The sequence below is a fragment of the Solea senegalensis genome, linkage group LG12 (assembly GCF_019176455.1).
Source record: "Solea senegalensis isolate Sse05_10M linkage group LG12, IFAPA_SoseM_1, whole genome shotgun sequence".
Taxonomy (NCBI): Eukaryota; Metazoa; Chordata; class Actinopteri; order Pleuronectiformes; family Soleidae; genus Solea; species Solea senegalensis.
The window spans coordinates 16,341,831-16,360,307 of record NC_058032.1 but is presented as its reverse complement, the minus strand read 5'-3'; the positions used below and the strand labels follow the sequence as shown (position 1 = coordinate 16,360,307).

The following is an 18,477-nucleotide window of genomic DNA, read 5'->3' as shown; positions in this document are numbered from 1 at the left end:
TCTTGCAGTTGCATTTGCGATCGTTGCCATCATTTTTTTGTGTTGTTTAGACTTGTTTCGGGTAAATGGCGACATTTCGTGAACGGAAAACCTTATTAAATACGACAAAGAAAAAGTTCTGTTTCTGTGTGGATAAGGCCGTAGTTGCAGTCAGGCTGCATTAAAAAGCGTAAAAGAGTAGCTTATGTTAGAGAATAGCATGCTTTGTTACTCAGGATTTGCTCATGACACAAATGTTTTCTCCAGAATTAATGAATTACCTTTTTTTAGTGCGTATGTTGAGAAAATGAATTTGCTGAGACAGGATCGGGGCTCCTACAGTTTGATGCATGGCATCAACAAACCTTCAAACTGTCAGAAATAATCACTAGAGCCGGAACTCTTTTAACCGCCGACATTCTCCTTCTATATTGCAAAGCTAATGCAGGACTGTGTTTTACCTTAGGTGTCAGAAAGTCTTCAAGTGCGCATTGTGGCAGGACGTCCCATCCACTGCCAGGTTCCAGGTATCGACCACCACCTGGTGAGCCGGGCGGCAGTACGCGCCACCCTGGAGGCTGCCAAAGCCATCGCCCTGTCCCACCAGGGCACACTGTTCATTGCAGAGACTGACGAGCGACGCATCAACCGCATCCAGCAGGTCACTCTCACTAACACCACACACACACACACACACACATTGCAGTTACTATTAGCTTGTGATGCTGACAATAGTGGATTTAATGCGTACAACCAAAAATGGAACCCATGTTTTTCTGATAAAGAAGATTAAGTTAACGGAGTAATATGTAATATACATAAAACTGGGGCCATTAGTGTTCAAAACAGGTACCGCTTTACCCAAATTCAAAATATTGGACAGTGTTGTCCGTCCTCTTATCTTGTGTATCACTGTGTTAATGCACCAACCCATACACACATATATTTAAAGAACGTCAAAATGAAATGTTAATGTGGTTAAATAGGCAGAGCAGCAGATCACATGATGAGGCAACAACTATGTGAGCGAAGGGGTTGGAGTTCGATGCTTGTTCCGAAGAATATTATCCACACCGGTATTTGTCTTTCAGCCATCTAAATTTTTAAAACACATTTCCACTGCAGACCCTTGTGTTGCTTCTCCTCTGGTTGAGAAGTGTTTTTTTTTTGAGGGCCTTCTGTAACCTTAGGCATTTCCGACCTTACAGCTGCAGGTTGGTGTGTGTATTTTTGTTTTAACTCTTCTGGAAACCCGTGTGTCTACACTACAAGCTGCATCACTGGGTAGTTGGTTGTGGATGGAACAACAGACCAAAACACTGAAACATAAACAGAATTTATGGGCTTGTGAGGCTCTGAAACCTGTCCTGACATTAACAGACCTCTGCACATCAGTGTCGCACATCCAGCGTGTTCATGAAAACTCTTGCCAGGTTTCATGTCAAACCTGGCTCAATTTAGAGGAATGATTGCAAATGGCCCAACCTGTTAGATGTAAATCTGTTCGAACAGAAGGGGTCTACACAAGCTCGCTGATTGGTCTAAATGACACCGATAGTCCTTCTGGTCTAATGACACAAATGTTCCCACGATCGTTCGGTTGTAAGCTGTGCTCAGGAGCGCTGTGAAGCACAACTGTCTTTCAGTGACTCCTTCGCTTATTGCACACTTGTTTGTTCTGTATGTTAAAATGAAAATGAATACAATTGCTTTTGCCTCTTGTTTTTAAAGTGAAAACTTATTTAGATCAATACTTTGTAGAAGCTCCTCTGGCAACAATTAAACCGTTGAGCCTCCTTGGGAAAGTGTTTACTTCGAACACCAGGATTTGGGCAGTGTAGTCCGTTCCTTTTGGCAGATCCTCTCAAACTCTGTCATGTTGGTTGGAAAGTGTCTTAACTGCCATGTCTCCAGGTCTCTCTGGGGTTTAAGTCTGGGCTTTGGCTGGACCTCTCAAGGACAGCCAGAGACTTGTCCCAAAGCCATTACAGAATTGTCTTGGCTGTATGCTTCAAGTCACTGTCATGCTGAAAGGTGAGCCATCGCCCCAGCCTCAGGTCATGTGTACTCTGGAGCAGATTTTCTTCCAGGACCACTCTGCCTCCGGCTGCATTCATCCTTCTCTCAGTTCTCTCCAGCCTCTATGTTCATGCTGCCAGGAAGACTCCGAAAATAAGCAATCCCAATAAACAACTTTGTTCAAACAAACTTTTTATTTTTTGGTCTCCAAATGAATGTTAAGCATATTGCTTATCGTACATTAGAAATGTCAGTGCAACAAGCTTAAATTTAAATGTGTTTGTCGCGACTAGCAAAACCAGAAAAGTTTTGCAGTCATTTTCCACACAAAACTCTGACAGTATCACAAGCTTCATACTCTTTATCATGCCCTCTGTACTGACCACTGGGGGATGATATTTGGCTCTGACACAGTGTATAATACAAGCAGGCAAGATGATGAAGTTTCCTTTGCCAAGTTTCTGTCCTTGTAGCACCCACTCTATAAAAAAATGATAAGCAGCCAGATGGTATTGTCTGCAGAGAGCAAAAGACATGAAAGAAAGTGGTTATTCATTAGGAGGCTCCTAGTACTGATTCTGAAATGATTGCAGCCATGGCAAACTCTGTGATCACTGAATTAGCAAGTTAGCTCCGCCAAGACAATAAATACTATGAGGATGACAGTGGACTGGATAACTTTTCGACCAATAAGAAAGAAGTTAATTATCTGCTTGTTACCGTGTATCACCGCCCTCTCCTTAAGCTATTACTCTGTCTACCAAAAGCATCATTACATGAAAAATCACTCGCTGGTCATCTGCCCTCTTGGCCTCGCTGTACTTCGCTGTCTTTACCAATCTCTCTCCGAGCTCTTGAAGAAGGCACACACTGGCTCCCTCCGGGTTGGCATCAGCAACGGCGTTCAGCAAAAACGGTCCACGCTGAAATTCATGGCTGCAGAATGATTCAGTAGCTTTTGGCATTGGAGAGCAATTTGATCAAAGGCACCACCAGTCACTGTTTGCTCTGAGCAGCGCGGTCGCTGGACGCTTCCCTCCGGCCGTATACTTTTGCAAGGCTAATGCAGCTGCAGCCTTGACCTCTTTCTGCCGGTTTCCATTTTTGCTTCATTTCATTTCTTCAGCTGTATTCTCAGATAAATACCCTGGCAAACTATCAACCTATACGCTGTAAAGTTATCTCTGCCCAACATCCTCTGCTCTCATTTTAAAATATGTTATTAAAACCTAGTTAGTTTAGAAAAGTCTTAGAAATTGTGTTTTTACTTCATCTGAGAACCAGTGATGTCACCTTTTTTTACAGAAGAATGCTAGACTTAGCAGTAGTATGTATGTTTGTATATATAGTGGGGTCTTTCTCAAGTCACTGTACAAATGTCCAATGCATTCAGATAATGAATTCAAAAATTCTTTTTGCATTGTTTTGCCCATTAGCTCCATTAGCTAACAGCATGCTACCACAGGCTGGCGGCATTTTGGGCACCTGCAACACAAAAACACTGCCTGCTGCTTTCAATCAATAGCCCCTTTGTGGTGAGGAAACCCACGCTGAGCCCATGTGGAGGCAGACAGAGACATAAAATAACAAGAAAATGTCTTCAATGCTTTTTTTCACGAGGTGACTGGGAAGCCATGTTGGATAAGGATATGAAAATACTCTTTAGTTTGAGTGTATTTGTCACACCTATATTATGTTTGATATTCCTGGGCCTATATTTGGCAAGTAACTCAGAATCACTCACACAGTAAGTCAAACTAGGAGCGAAATCTCCCGCTGCAGAGTAGCACTTAAGTTATTTATGAAAGTTCCAATTTATGCAGCAAGTGGAAGTTCTCCTTTGAGAGTCAGTGGAACCATTTTGTAACTCTGGGCCGTAAAATGAAATTAATGATGTGTTGCAGATTTTCTTCAGTGGTATCTGATGTGCAGTCAACACGTACAATAACCGGATTGGTTGATACAATTTGACACATACAGTATGTATATATATATATATATATATATATAAATATATCTCTATACATATATGTGTATGTATATAAATATAAATATATATATGTATACATATAAACAAAACTAAATGAAATGCAGAACATTGTGTCACTTGTAAGACAAACAAGCCACGCACAGGTAGTGACTGACAGTTTATTTTGAAAACGATAAAGAATGACACAAATTAACCACAACATTTCATCGTAAATGACTGACATCAGCTGCACTTTGTACTGTTCAGCCAGCATGTCTATTTGTTCAGCATTATAAGCCCTATTAAATGTGAACGTGCCTTGGCTGCAATAAGTATACAGGCGACGCTTTGGCATCGCTGCTGCCGGTCTGTTGTCGTGGTCCAGGCACGCCCGTCTGCCACACAAACCCAGAACATTTGGCCATAACATCAAACATCACACTTGCATAACCAATATGTGTTGAATTTGAGTTTTATTCTTGCAGAGGCAGGGGTGGCTGTTGAATATGCATGGTACTGGAGCTCTGAGGTGCATTAAAATCACAGACATTAAATTTCATATTAGTCGTGACTATTCCGAGTTAAGGGCAAACTGCGAAGAGTTGCTTTCGGTGCTGCATTTATTAAAACGAATCACAAGACTTGAATCTGGTTGATATCATCAAAAAAAAAAAAGCCGGATATTATTTTAAATTTGATTCTGTATTCTGTGTTCCTTTCCATCCTTGAGTGTGTGGACATGTTCTGCTTATCACTGGCCTCATTGTGAACTTCAGGGTCAAAACTCCTCTGCAGCTCTTTCAAATGTTGGAGGATGTTCACATAAATACATTCTTTAGTCAGGGAAGTGGACAATTGTTATCTGTATGTGTCATTTTATTTCATGCCGTTGCCACAAAGACTGTGTGAAACCACGTAACAATGTCAGTAAACTTCAAAATCTCCATATATAGTTTTTTTTTATTTAATCAAATAATATAATAATTTAATTATTGATGAATTCATAAATACTACAAACTCTCTGTGGAATAATCTGCTCTCAGCTCCATCCTTATCTATGTTATGAATTACACCAGGCTCTGATTGGCTTCTTACTGGCAAGGAATGAACACAATAGCTTTCTGTTGGAGCCAACCTTGAATTTGGCTCAGTCTGTAGAATAACGTGTTCTCCTAGCAGCTGTGTTTTCACCTACCAATGGCTCTATGTTTCCATTCATTGTTATTTGAAAAACACTAAAGACTAACCAAGGGTTATGAATCTGTCTCTCATACATCAGCGTGGTCTCAATCACCTCATCTAACCGAAGACATTAATTATCAGCATATTCAAATTACTATTATAACTAATAACTATTATAATTTAACTTCAGCAAACCCTCAGCAAAATATACATATATATACTATATATATATATATAAAAGCTTATATAAAAAAAACATCTAATTATTTGAAAATGAATGAAAATCTATTGTTCATAATAAATTCAGGACATTCAGTGTAATTTGCTTAGAAAGCTGGACTTAATGTTGCAGAGATGAGTCTTTTAAGACAAAAGCTCGATCACACTGATGATAACGGCTCCTTTGTTGTTGCTTTAAAAAAAATGCCATGAAAGATGTCTTCTTATTTATTTATGTATTGTTTTTTGGTTGATTAACAGCAGAGCACATTGTTGTTGTTTTACTTTGTTTATATATTAAAATATACAATGTTGCCAAATAATTCTGTTTAAAGTGCAGGTTTAGAGTCTTCTCTTTTTTGTTGTTGAAGATATTAGAGGTAACAAAGGATGCTGTTGAACGTTATCTTCTCTCTCCAGCAATGATCTCCTCCAGCATTGTGTGTGTGTGTGTGTGTGTGTGTGTGTGTGTGTGTGTGTTTCCACGCTCCACAGGTGTCGACCAATGGGGAGATCTCTGTTATTTCTGGCGCCCCCACGGACTGTGACTGTAAGATAGACCCCAACTGTGACTGCTTCTCTGGTGGGTCATGCAGGCCAAACACACACACACACATATCTCACCACTCGTTATGTGAGAGCAGGATTATGTAATGTGTATGTTATGAGATTGGGTGTGTTAGGATTACAGTCCTGAAATAACATTTAATGCAATTCTGTGATCATTATTTTAGATGAAATTGCACTTGGCCTGGCTCGGATGTATATTTGAAGGCAGCAAAATAGAAACGTTTTAAAAGCTTTACATGAATTGAAATAGTCAGTGTGTTGTATATTAAGTGATAAAAGCTTCCTGCCTGTGAGTCCCTGCTGGCCAATGATTTTATTAGCAGTGCTTGAGGAAAAGTGTCTCTCTTTTTCCTGCTCAGTTTCCTTCTCCTTTCATTCTGTCTGAATTATTTACATACGATGAGGTTTAATCTCCAAGCAGGGCTATTTTGACTCTCCTTGAAAAAGAATAATAATGACATTTGTGTAAATGGTGGCTGGGCATGCAGACAATAATCACAATTGTTAAGCTGATGATTGGAATTTCACATTGTGAAAGTGTAACATGCGTTTGTAGTAGCAGGTGTATTTTTCTTCATACCGATTTTCTTTCTTGGCAAAAAAAAAAAAAACTTCCAGCTAAATGTCTAAGTGGGAACAGCATGGAGAGAATATCTTTCAAGTCCATTCATTTAACAGCTGGCGAAAGAAGAGCTCTCATCTGGCCACCGAATGTTTTAACTGGCTGGTGTATCATGGCAGGGGCACCTGAAGAGTTATAAAGGGAAGAAGGAAAGAACCAAACAAATAAGCAGATGTTCTTTTGACAGTTAGCCCGTGCTTTCATTGTAAGTGTCAGAGGGAGTGATTCTATCATTTAATTCTGCTCAAAAAATCCTTTTCCCGGTTGAAAATGGAGCAAAGTGTCTCTTGCCAGCCACACGCCAATGGGCTGTAACCACCATTCCTTTTTCTTGTGTTGTACTTTGCATATTTTCAATCATGTCTTGCTGTTAACAGATGATTACTCTCTTCAGAGGCTTTCCGTTTCCATCCCTTCGCCATAAACACTCACACAGCAGCTTTGAACATGCATACATACGTGCATGTGCGAGCTCACTCCCGCAAACACAAACAGACACGATCGCGTGAACACACCCGTACTAAAAAGAAAACAACACGCGCGCACAGAAAGTGCATGCTGTCAGGAAATAAACTGCCATCCTGCTGTCTGCACAGACCCATCAGAGGCCCGGGGCCTACTGCTGACAGCATCTAAAGGGCTTCACTCGCCTGTTATCCTGCTGCGCTACCAAAGACATCTGAATGCATTCAATCACCCACTACCACTGTCTGATAAGGCTGAGGTCACTATCAAGGTGGTTATATCTACTCCATCAGAAAGCTACAGTATCCCAACAAGTCCAAGTCCTGGACTAAACTGATAAACACTGCAGCACCATGGGATCATCACACTCTGCAAAGCCTGTGTGTTCTTGCCGTGACCTCTCTCTTTTATTCTAAAGAATGACGTGTCAGGGTGTCTTCACTCGTGCTGTTCTGTTGATGAAGTGTCTGCCATCACTGAAATAATGTCTGCTTCTGTGTTATCAGGAGATGGAGGCTACGCCCGCGATGCTCGACTCAAGGCCCCCTCCTCTCTGGCCGTCGCCCCCAACGGAACGTTGTATATTGCTGATCTGGGAAACATCCGGATCAGAGCTGTCAGCCTCAACCAGCCTCAGCCCAACCCAACTGGACTGGTGGAGATCAGCTCCCCACTGGACCAGAAGCTCTATCTCTTCAGCCAGGTACACGGTGCCTAAGCTTTGTCTACAAAGTCTGTATTTGCATGTTGAATATCAGCCAGTGAGCTACTATCTCACTTTAGGTCAAAGTAATGCTGAACATTAGTGACACGATATACTTGAGATATAGTGCAGTTCATAAGATCAGCTTTTCACGGTGTTTTCTAAAGATTTAGCAAGTTAAAGCAAGTTGAGCTGGACCGCCTGTTTATAGATTAGTGGTTAATAAATATTTATGACTAGTTAGTGCCTGGTGTGATACTGAGCACTGAATTAACAAACTGACAAACACACTTATATCGACTTACTGATAATATTAGAGAGTCATTTAGTGTAAAGAATAAATAGGGTAACTTGGAATGTGCGTCAAATAAAAAAAAAGTTACTGTATTAATATGACAGTCGTGACATTGGTTATATAATAAAGGAAGTATAAGTGCCTTATATGTTGAAAACTCTTTGAGCTGGTGTCACGAGCCCGAGCCATTTCTTTAAATCAATAGCAGTTAAAGTGACACGAGATCCTAAAATGCTTTTGGAAAATGGTATATTATATATGGCTTTATAGTGCTTTTCTGGTTTTTGATGACTACAACAAAGTCATTTATTCGACAGTTTTGTCATTCACACAGTGTCATCACACGCTCCTATATGCAGCACTTTTCCTTTGACATGTCTATCGTTCCTAGTCTCACGCTGCACGCACAGCCGCCACGAGCTATGTGGGGTTAAGTGTCTTGCCCAGGGACACATCGGCATGTGTTCCCCCGCATGTAGACATGCAGAGCCATAAATCCAAACCCAACCCTGAGTCTTCTGAATCAGGAGACTCAGTGCTATCAAGTCATTTGTGAAGGTTGCATTCAGAGTAAGACGTGATGATGTAATGACGAAGAACTAGGAGCGACTTAGTTACAGGTTTATTGATAGTAGTTCCGACTCAATTCTGATCACTTTCTCTTTCTTCCTATGACAGAACGGCTCGCACATGTTCACCAAACACCTGATCACTGGCCACCACCTGTACAACTTCACTTATGGCACAGACGGTCAGCTGTCTGGGCTGACGTGCCGCAACGGCCATGGGCTCCAGGTGAGGAGAGACGCCCATGGAGTGCCTCTCTGGCTGGCGCTACCTGGCGGACAGGTGTACTGGCTGTCTCTTAGCAACAGTGGAACACTGAGGAAGGTGTCAGCCCAAGGCCATGACATCGCCCACATCACTTACCATGGCAACACAGGTCTCCTAGCAACCAAGAGTGATGAGAACAGTTGGACCACTGTTTATGAGTGAGTTGATTGTTGTGGTTTTTTCGTCTCTCCTTATTGTGCTTCTGTTTATTTGTATTTTCTACCTTTCTGTTCTTCTCTAGCTTTGATCTGAGCGCTGTTAATTGCCTCTGAGTGTCTGTGTGGATATGGGATTACATGTACTGTATGTGCATGTGTATGGACGTGAATGGGGTATGACATGTCAGTGCCATCTGGTGGTAACAACAGTTACATACTTTTTTAGGTTTTTGCTGACTGATATGCTAAAAGAGGCTTCTGCAACACTTTGATCACAGACATTTAGTGTTGCACACATAGTACACACACAAGCACACATCTGTCTGAATTATTCACCACTACCTAGTCTCTGAGTCAAATTCCACAGCTGGATAATTACACTTATAAATCACAGTTGACAGTTGTGTTGATGTTTGTGTAAGAGGGGAAAACAAAGTGATAATAAGTGTGTGCGTGTGTGCGTGCGTGTGTGTGTGCGTGCGTGCTGAATTTATTTGTCCGGGAGTGACAGTTAACTGTGTGTTTGTGTGCAAGGTACAACAGCGAGGGCCGTGTGACCAACATCACCCTCCCCACGGGTGACGTGAGTGGTTTCCACGGCAACCTGGAGCGCTGGTCTCGGGTGGAGGTTGAGGCATCTAACCGTGAGAACTTCATCACCAGCACCAACCTTTCTGCCAGTGACACCATCTACACCTTCAGACAAGGTAGAGCATCATGGGGCATTTTTCCTCTGCCACTAAAGTCATTAGGAACAATGACACTACTGATGACAGATTACAGCCTTACCACAGTGCTTCTGCCCCCCTACCTTACCGCAAACATGCAGCATAGCAGTTTATGACTCATCTGGGGGGGCTAAACTGGAGGCAACACACAGATGTATAAAGAAGGGCAGATTGTAAGGTTATAGTGATATTTAAACATTTATGACTGACAAACTGCAATAACGGGACTGTTATTCTGGTCAGGTCAGACGCTCCGGCCTGTATTTTACTTTTCCCGGCTGTACTGGATGTACATGCAGGAGATTTTCATTGAACTCCATAAATAATTCACATATATACGCCTGATGTGCCCTCTTATACATAAGCAGGATAATTGGCAGCAAATCAAAAGTGCCGTTTTACTTGTTTATTTCTTATTTATTCACAAAGGGGGGAGACGGATCAGACGGCCTCGTGGAAAATTTTAAATGACCACATGAAGAAATGGAAAAGAGGGCAGAGATGAGAGGAGGAGAAAATGAGAGTGGAGTGGAGAAGCCGCTCGTGGGAGCAGTTTCTTCTCATGTCATCCCTTTAATTGCTTTCTAGCAGTTGTCACAATGACAGGACTGCAGGGCGAGAAAAGCTGCTTCAACACACATAAATACCCTTGCACGCATGTACACAGTGCCACAGTATGACAGTGCTGCCAGGGAACAGTAGAAATGACCCTCTATATGGTCTTTTCTTGCCTCAGAGGCAACAATAACCACGAGTATAGGAAGAGGTTTTACAGTGGTGAAGGTAATATAAGTTAATATCCAGTTTATTAGCTGTGTTAAATTTTATGATTAAACTATAATTGTATAGTTATTTTGTGCCATTTCCTTTTTTATTAATAATTACAGTTCACAAATGAAAAAGGCATAAATGAAAAAAAAAGATTTCACTTTGACGTTTTGTGTAAAATGTTGACTCAAAGTGACTGAAATGAAAGAAGAACAGAGAAACCTTTGCAATCTTGCAATGTGTGAAAAACTGTTGGTAACAACCGCCCCTCTGTAGCCGTGCTTTTCTCTATCAGTCTGTCTGCCTGTCTGTTTCTCTCTCTTTCTCTTTCTTGCCTTCTCGTTTCTGTCTGTCTAGCTGTCTCTCTCACTTTCTGTGTCCTTCTCTGCATTTTTGAACAGATTACATTTCCTGAAGGTACAATAGGTGTCGCAGGAAGTAATGTTGGTGGTTGTTGGGGGTCATCACTCAGCACAGAGATTTATGCAATTAATCCAAGCAAAACATACTGTAGAAAAAGCCAGACATGTATTCATTGCATTGGTGTCGTTTCGTGTCTGTACCTGATGTTTCTCAAGGCTGTTTTTGAGAGGCTGACGTTTGCTTTCACACTTTTTTCATCGGCTGTTGCATATTTGCGTCCTTGTGTGAGTGTGTGGTTTCGTGCACCTTGGTGGGCGTGTATGTGTTTGTACATCTCTGAAGGTGCATTAACCCACCCCTGTCATTGTGCTCGACCCCCCAACCCCCCCTCCACCCCCCCAAGACCACGCCAGAGCTCATACAGAGTCAGCGCTGATGGGTCGTTTCTTGTGTCGCTGGCAAACGGGATGGAGCTGTCACTCAGCACGGAGCCCCTCCTCCCCGGAGGCGTCGGAGGAGGACTCAGTCCCACAGCCAGCCGCTGTAACATCAGCCTGCCAGGAGACCACGCCCCCAGCCTGATAGAGTGGCGGCAGAGGAAAGAGCAGAGCAAGACTAACTACAGCACTTATGAACGCAGGCTCAGGGTAAAACGTTTGAAAAATGCTATCATCTGACTCCAACATATATAATAATAATAATAATAATAATAATAATAATAATATAGAAAATAGACCTCTGGATCGAGTGGTAAACAAAAGGCACCATGCATCCACAACAGAATCAAAAAAAGTGCAAAGTGAAGTGGAAATCACTGAAACCACCTTTAATAGGTCAAATTGGTTAAGAACACGTTTGCGGAAACCGATCTTTAAGAAACAAACCTGACAGAGAAATGTCACTTTTAAGTGTATTGTGCCTGCATCTATCCTTTGAGTCAAATTGTGCAGCAGTTACACAACATGTTAGATGTTTTAATGATGATTAATGATGTTGCTGTTTCCTCAAATCACACACTGACTGCAACACTTCTTTCTTTTCTCACTCACAGCACACAAACAGAATATTTCAGAAGAATAAGATGTTTTATCTGGTGTGGACTAATTAATTAGGCCATGCCAAAATTTCTTGTTATTATGCAGACCTGGCTTGCTCTAAATGTCACAATTAATTTATCTAAACTAATGAAATCTCTGCCTGTCTCTTCATGCCACTCCATTTATATTTGCATGTCTGTGGCCTTATTTAGAATTTATGGTGATTACAAAACAGCACAAGCACAAGCTGACATTTGACTGTTTTTCCCTTCCAGGCACACAACAGGAACCTGCTGTCTATTGACTTTGATCAGAGCACTAGAGTAGGAAAGATCTACGATGACCACAGGAAGTTCACCCTCCATATCCAGTATGACCAACTTGGGCGGCCTGTGGTGTGGTCTCCCAGCAGCAAATACACTGAAGTCAATATCAGCTACTCTGGTGGAGGACTGTTGTCATCCATTCACAGAGGAGAGTGGTCTGAACGGCTGGAGTATGAGAATGACCGGGTGGTGTCCAGAGCCTGGGTCAATGGAAAGATCTGGAGCTACACATACGCAGACCGAGTAAGAGCAGTACAACATGTTCATGATGACGTGATTGACAGGTTCTTACGCTATAATACTGACATTGTTTAACACTTTTAGTTTGTTTTTGTCTTTGCTGATGGAGGAAAAGCTCTTCTTTTGTTTGCCACTTCACAGGTTATTGCAGAATATGAAACCAAAAGTAACACAGAACGTTTGAACAGTTGAAAGTACATTACAATTATTCACACACTATCACACTATCAACCACAGGTCCAACATCTTCCTCTTTTGAGACATCCATATTTGGTTTCTTTTTGAAGTTCTGGGTTTTCTAATTGTACAGACTTTAAAAATGGAGATGTTTGTTCTGATGGATCACAAAACACAACGTATTGTATAACAAGTTCAACAAACTGATTTAAAAATGGGTGTTTAACAGTAAATTCTCACCTACAAGTGTTTTTTTTGGTAATGGGCCAAAGAACAAAAGATAATGTTCATTTAAGTGTGCGACAAAGCCGAAAGCTACTAGAAGTCATAATTTCTGTACTTGAATTCATTAAAAAAATGTAATGAAATGCTCTTCAGCCTGGGATATATTTAGTAACAGGAGAATAAAATGAGCTTATATTAGAGAAGCATCCAGAACTGAATGATACCCGCGTGCGGTATTCAAAATTTAATCATCTACTGTACAGTTAAATATGAAGGCATTTTGTTTTTGACTTTACTTAACTTTAGTTCTGACTGGTCCAATAGCTACAGCTGCACAGACACATTTTTAAAGTTTGTTTGAATAAAAGAAGCTAATAAAAGCTCACGCTAACACCAAGGCTGCCTCTTCTTTTCTGTCTTTTTTTTTTTTTTTCATGAAATGACATTGGAACACAAGAATACAACAGAGGAAAGAGAAGCTTATCAACCCGCATAGCTGCAGTCTTTTAACTCCGCCGTGTGTGTCTGTCTGTGTTCTTTCAGTCCATCATGCTGCTACTGCATAGCCAGCGCCGCTACGTCTTTGAATACGACCAAACAGACCGCCTGGTTGCCGTGACGATGCCCAGCATGGTGAAACACACCCTGCAGTCTCTCCTGTCCATTGGTTACTACAGGAATATTTACATGCCTCCCGACAGCCAGGCCTCCTTCGTGCAGGACTACACCCTGGATGGGCGGCTGATGAGAGTTCAGTACTTGGGAACAGGACGCAGTGTCATCTACAGGTATGACACAACACTTCATTCAGCGAGGCAATGCAGTGTGGCAGAGGTGACATTGCTAACACCGCTGCTCTGACTCCGGTGAAGCTCGGAGGCAATGGCGCTTCTTGGCACCAAAGTCTCACACGCGAAAACATAACACAGTTGTGTTTAATGAAGGTGCACTAATTAGCGGCTAATCTCAGAAGTGTAACAGCCCCCTTAGACCAAATCTAGCTGACACCAAAGTGTGCCAGACACGCCCAGCTGTCCTTTACAAATTGTCCTGATTGGACTAATGGGGGACACAGATTAAAGGTCAACATTTTTTATCATCACGCTATGTCAGACAGCGCTGATCCGGTTTGGATGAAAGCGGGCCGACTGATGTGAGCAGTGTTCTGGCATTTAACATGTTTTAACACTCGCTGGCTCCAGAGGAACACTGCAATAATAAACGGCCACAGCAGCTGCTCTCTTTTTGATGAAATGTTTAAAGATGATGCAACAGCCCAAGGTGTTCTTGTGTTATTCATGAGGTATAACATGTGTACGCACACCGCAGATGTAATGTGTCTGGAACTGGGCATGTTACCACTTTAACTCATTTATCACTTGTGCAATAAATTGTTCATTCCACGCTGTTTTTTTTGTTTTTTTGTTTCTCTTCCAGGTATACACCAGCAGCGCGGCTCTCTGAGGTGGTTTATGACTCCACCCTGGTGACCTTCACTTATGACGAGGCCTCTGGCACCGTCAAGACCATTCATCTCACCCATAACGGCTTCATAAGTTCCATACGCTACAGACAGACGGGTACGTGCACGCGTTCACTCATGCCACAGGCAGTTAAGGGACAAACAGCCCCACGTTTAAAATATTTACAATGTGCAATGAGTCATCTTTGAACGGATGATTTAAAAGGATCTATCTGAGCGCGAGATCGTTTTACGGGCATGACTCAAAGCGTTTGGACTGTGTCGAGTCTGAGCCATCATACATCTTAAGCCAGATTTGTTGAGTGCTGTCAAACTCTAGTCAGGCTTTGAGTCAGCCTTGGTGCTATTTCATGCGACGCAGAGACACTGTGTGACATTAGGCCGAGCGTGTTCAACTGAAAGAGATTGTGGTTTACCACAGCCAAGTACAAGACCACCCCACAGGCTTCTGAGCTGCATCATATCGTCCTCATATCTGCAACCATACTGCCTGATAAAAGTAAACAAGTAGAGACATGGACAGTTCAGCGTCTGTCTGGTTGGAGAAGTATTAGCAGCCTACGTGGTTTTTGTTTGCTGGTCACATTTTGCTGGTCTAACTGTTGTTTCCATGTACATGTCTTTGTGAGACTAGAAATGATTATAACTCACAGTTGTTTTACTTGTGATTCCGAATATTAGTCGGTGAGTCATGAAGTACTGAATTAATGATTTTATTTTTGTTTTTATTTCGGTTACATTCGTACACAAAGTAAACATAAAGTGAAATCATTTAACACAATTATGACAATAACTGAAAAAGGAATAGGCTGAAGCACATGGCTTATCCTGTACAACAATCCAAAAAAACGAGAAAATCAGAAATATAGAGAAAATACATAAAACAATGCACTTATAATCATATAGAATTATAGTACTAAACTTCCCTTTGCATTGTAAGATGGAATTATTTTACATTTCAAACATTTTTTGAAGCCCAAAAGTGTTTTACACAATTTAATTTCATCACTGAGTTTGTTCTGTAACTTTACCCCCACACATCTGTATTTAATATTTGTTCTCACTTTGATAGTTTCAAACATAAATAATCCTCGTGAATTATATTTCCCTTCTCTTAATTTAAAGTATGTTTGAATGCAAATAGGAAGAGTTTTATTCACCAAACATGATCTCTAATAAAGTGTGGTAAGAAAGAAAAGAGAAAGGTATTATTTAGTTATTGAATGTTAAGAGAAAAAAAAAAAAGATACACACACACACAAAACAAAGAGTTGAAAATCAAGGCTTTATTTGTATGGCAGTTTAACCCATTGCAGCACATTCAGGTTTTCTTCAGGGTTCATCAGACACTTTTGATTCAGAAATGATTAAAGTTTTATGATCTCTGGGACTCACTGTTAAGTACATATAACCAATTCCTTCGAGTTACAGTCTTTCCATGGTGGTTGCGAGCACTTTCATCTCTGCTGCTCATGTACTTCACATAACTTTATGATTGGCTCACCGTGATCAGATGTCACGGCTGTGTGTGTGTGTGTGTGTGTGCGCATGCGTGTGTTTATCGCTTTGCCCTCACAATGAAGAGACTCTCACCGTCCTTTAACTGATCTTATTTCAGCAGAACAAAATGAGCCATGGAGAGAGGAGAGATAGTGGTAATTGTGCCTTGAGATGAGACAAGGAAAAGTAAGGGTCCCAGAAACGGAGAGACAGGGATACAGAAACATAAACAACGGAAAAAAGGAACAGAGACGAAGGGGGAAAAGATGACAGCTTGGGGAATTGACAGCTAGAGAAGCGAGACGGACACACTGCAAGTTCCCTAGGGCTGTAGAAAATCTCTGCACTGTCGCTACTTTTGCTATTTTCCCATTAGGCCAGGTCTAGAATCAACATTCCACAGGAAATAAAAATAGAAGATGTAACGCTGATCCAGCTCTCTACAGTCTCCAAAGCCAGACACTCAGTCATTTTAACTGCAATCAGAGTCATCTCAAATAGCACCGTAATGGTGTTTCATTAGCAGGCCTCTTTCCAAATGGGGGGCGAGCTGCAGCAGCTAGCAGCAGAGGTGATGAATGGTGTTGTTAATGTTGATGTTCTGACATTAAGGAGCAGTTTGGCCTATCATTGCTATTGTTTTTAGATTTCATTATGTCTCCATAATAAAGGTCACCATTGGAAAGGCCACAGAGGTGTGGGAATAGTTAAGATTGAACAGACTGCGCTGCATGTGTCTGTGTTAATGATGTTGAATTAGTCCTTGATTTGAATTAATTAGGCAGGCTGGTCGGGGTAGCCCAATGGCCAACTGTAAGTGCTCTGTGCGTGAGCATTATGTAAACAGTGCACACAGGCTAATGTGTGTAATCCAAACTTAAATACCCTTGTTTTTTTTCCTCTGGATAGGTCCTCTGACAAGCCGCCAGATCTTCCGCTTCAGTGAGGAAGGTTTGGTCAACGCCAGGTTCGACTACAGCTACAACAACTTCAGAGTGACAAGCATGCAGGCGGTCATCAATGAGACCCCTCTGCCTATTGATCTGTACCGTTACGTGGATGTGTCGGGAAGAGTTGAGCAGTTTGGGAAGTTTAGCGTCATTTTCTATGATCTCAACCAGGTGGGTCAATGTTTCTCACAGTCGGGCTTTTCATGCGTGAGACTTTGATGCTGTTGTTAGTGATGTCACCGCGACAATCAGTCGTCCTTCACAAACACTTGCACGGTGGGTCTAAAAATATGAGACTCAACAACAGTCTCATATTTTTGCCTGACATTAAAGAGATTGCAATGGAGCTATAAAAATGATTAATATTGAATTTGAATTTGACTCCAATATCGCTTAATGTCTGCTGAATAAATAGGTAAATGTCAGCAGACACAGCGACTCATGAGGTATTTTTGCTTCTGCCATGTGATAAAAAAAAAATCCAGATATAACGCTTCACGCAGCGCTTCAGTTTGTTCAGTTTACCTATGTTGCCTGCCGTCTTCTAGGTGATCACCACCCATCTGATGAAGCACACCAAGGTATTTAACTCCTATGGTCAGGTGGTCGAGGTCCAGTATGAGATCCTCAAGTCTATCGCGTACTGGATGACCATCCAGTATGACTCAGCAGGGCGCACCACCACCTGTGACATCAGGGTGGGCGTGGACAGCAACGTGACGCGCTACACTTACGAGTATGACGCAGACAGCCAGCTGCAGAGCGCCTCTGTCAATGAGCGGCCTCAGTGGCGCTACAGCTACGACCTGAATGGGAACATCAACCTGCTCAGCCACGGCACCAGTGCGAGGTAAACGATCAGAACAGACGACTAATGATGTCAATGAAATTCAAACACTGTTGTGTGTAACATTCAAGCCTTTGTCAAAGCAGTTCACACGACGCCGATTAAGCCCATTAGCTCCACAGGATTCTGTATTCTCCAGTACGGCAGTGTTTAGGTCTCATGTAACATTCCCACTGCACACAGGAAGTGATACGTTTTAGCTCAGAAGAACAATATTGTGCCAGTAAAGCGAGACGGCTGCTTACAGGTTAAAGTTAGTTAGTTTTTTTATTAATCCCCTTAGGGAAAGTATTCCTCTGCATTTTGACCCATCCTAGAATTAGGAGCAGTGGGCTGCCACACTGAGTGGCGCCCGGGGAGCATTGGGGGTTGGGTACCTTGCTCCCCGGGCCGGGTGGGGATTTGAACTGGCGACCCTCTGGTTACAAGTCAAGTTCCCTTTCCACTTGGCCACGGGCTGCCCAAGGTTGGAGTGTGACTGAAAACCCTGCTGCTCAGAATTGTCAGAATTTAAGCAGTTGCTCTGAATAACTTGTGCTTCTTGCTGCCTCCACCTCCTCCTGCCCCTGCACTGCTGCTGCATACACACAAATGCTCAGTTATACTGTATACGTATTGCACTTTACATTCAAATATGCAGTTTCACTGCTTTCCAATAGTATTTCTATGTCTGTAAATTTCTATCAACCAAATAGTTTAAAAATCGATACAATCAATCGTTTTATTAAATCTTCAAAAGACATTTTACCTCTACATGTCACCGCGTCTCAGTTGCTACGATACACAGGATTCACAGTGAATTGGATAATGTATAATGA

The 18,477-nt window shown here is 41.9% G+C and overlaps 1 protein-coding gene across 1 annotated transcript in view; it reads left to right on the top strand.

Annotated features, from left to right (window-relative positions):
* tenm1 (teneurin transmembrane protein 1) overlaps nt 1-18,477 on the top strand; it is a 169,650-nt gene that overhangs the window by 147,246 nt on the left and 3,927 nt on the right. The window contains exons 25-35 of the mRNA XM_044040050.1: nt 446-640; nt 5,864-5,951; nt 7,532-7,728; nt 8,702-9,015; nt 9,550-9,759; nt 11,290-11,521; nt 12,187-12,480; nt 13,423-13,667; nt 14,317-14,459; nt 16,772-16,983; nt 17,361-17,662. Coding sequence (XP_043895985.1) covers nt 446-640; nt 5,864-5,951; nt 7,532-7,728; nt 8,702-9,015; nt 9,550-9,759; nt 11,290-11,521; nt 12,187-12,480; nt 13,423-13,667; nt 14,317-14,459; nt 16,772-16,983; nt 17,361-17,662 — 2,432 coding nt within the window. The remainder of the gene's footprint in view (nt 1-445; nt 641-5,863; nt 5,952-7,531; nt 7,729-8,701; nt 9,016-9,549; nt 9,760-11,289; nt 11,522-12,186; nt 12,481-13,422; nt 13,668-14,316; nt 14,460-16,771; nt 16,984-17,360; nt 17,663-18,477) is intronic.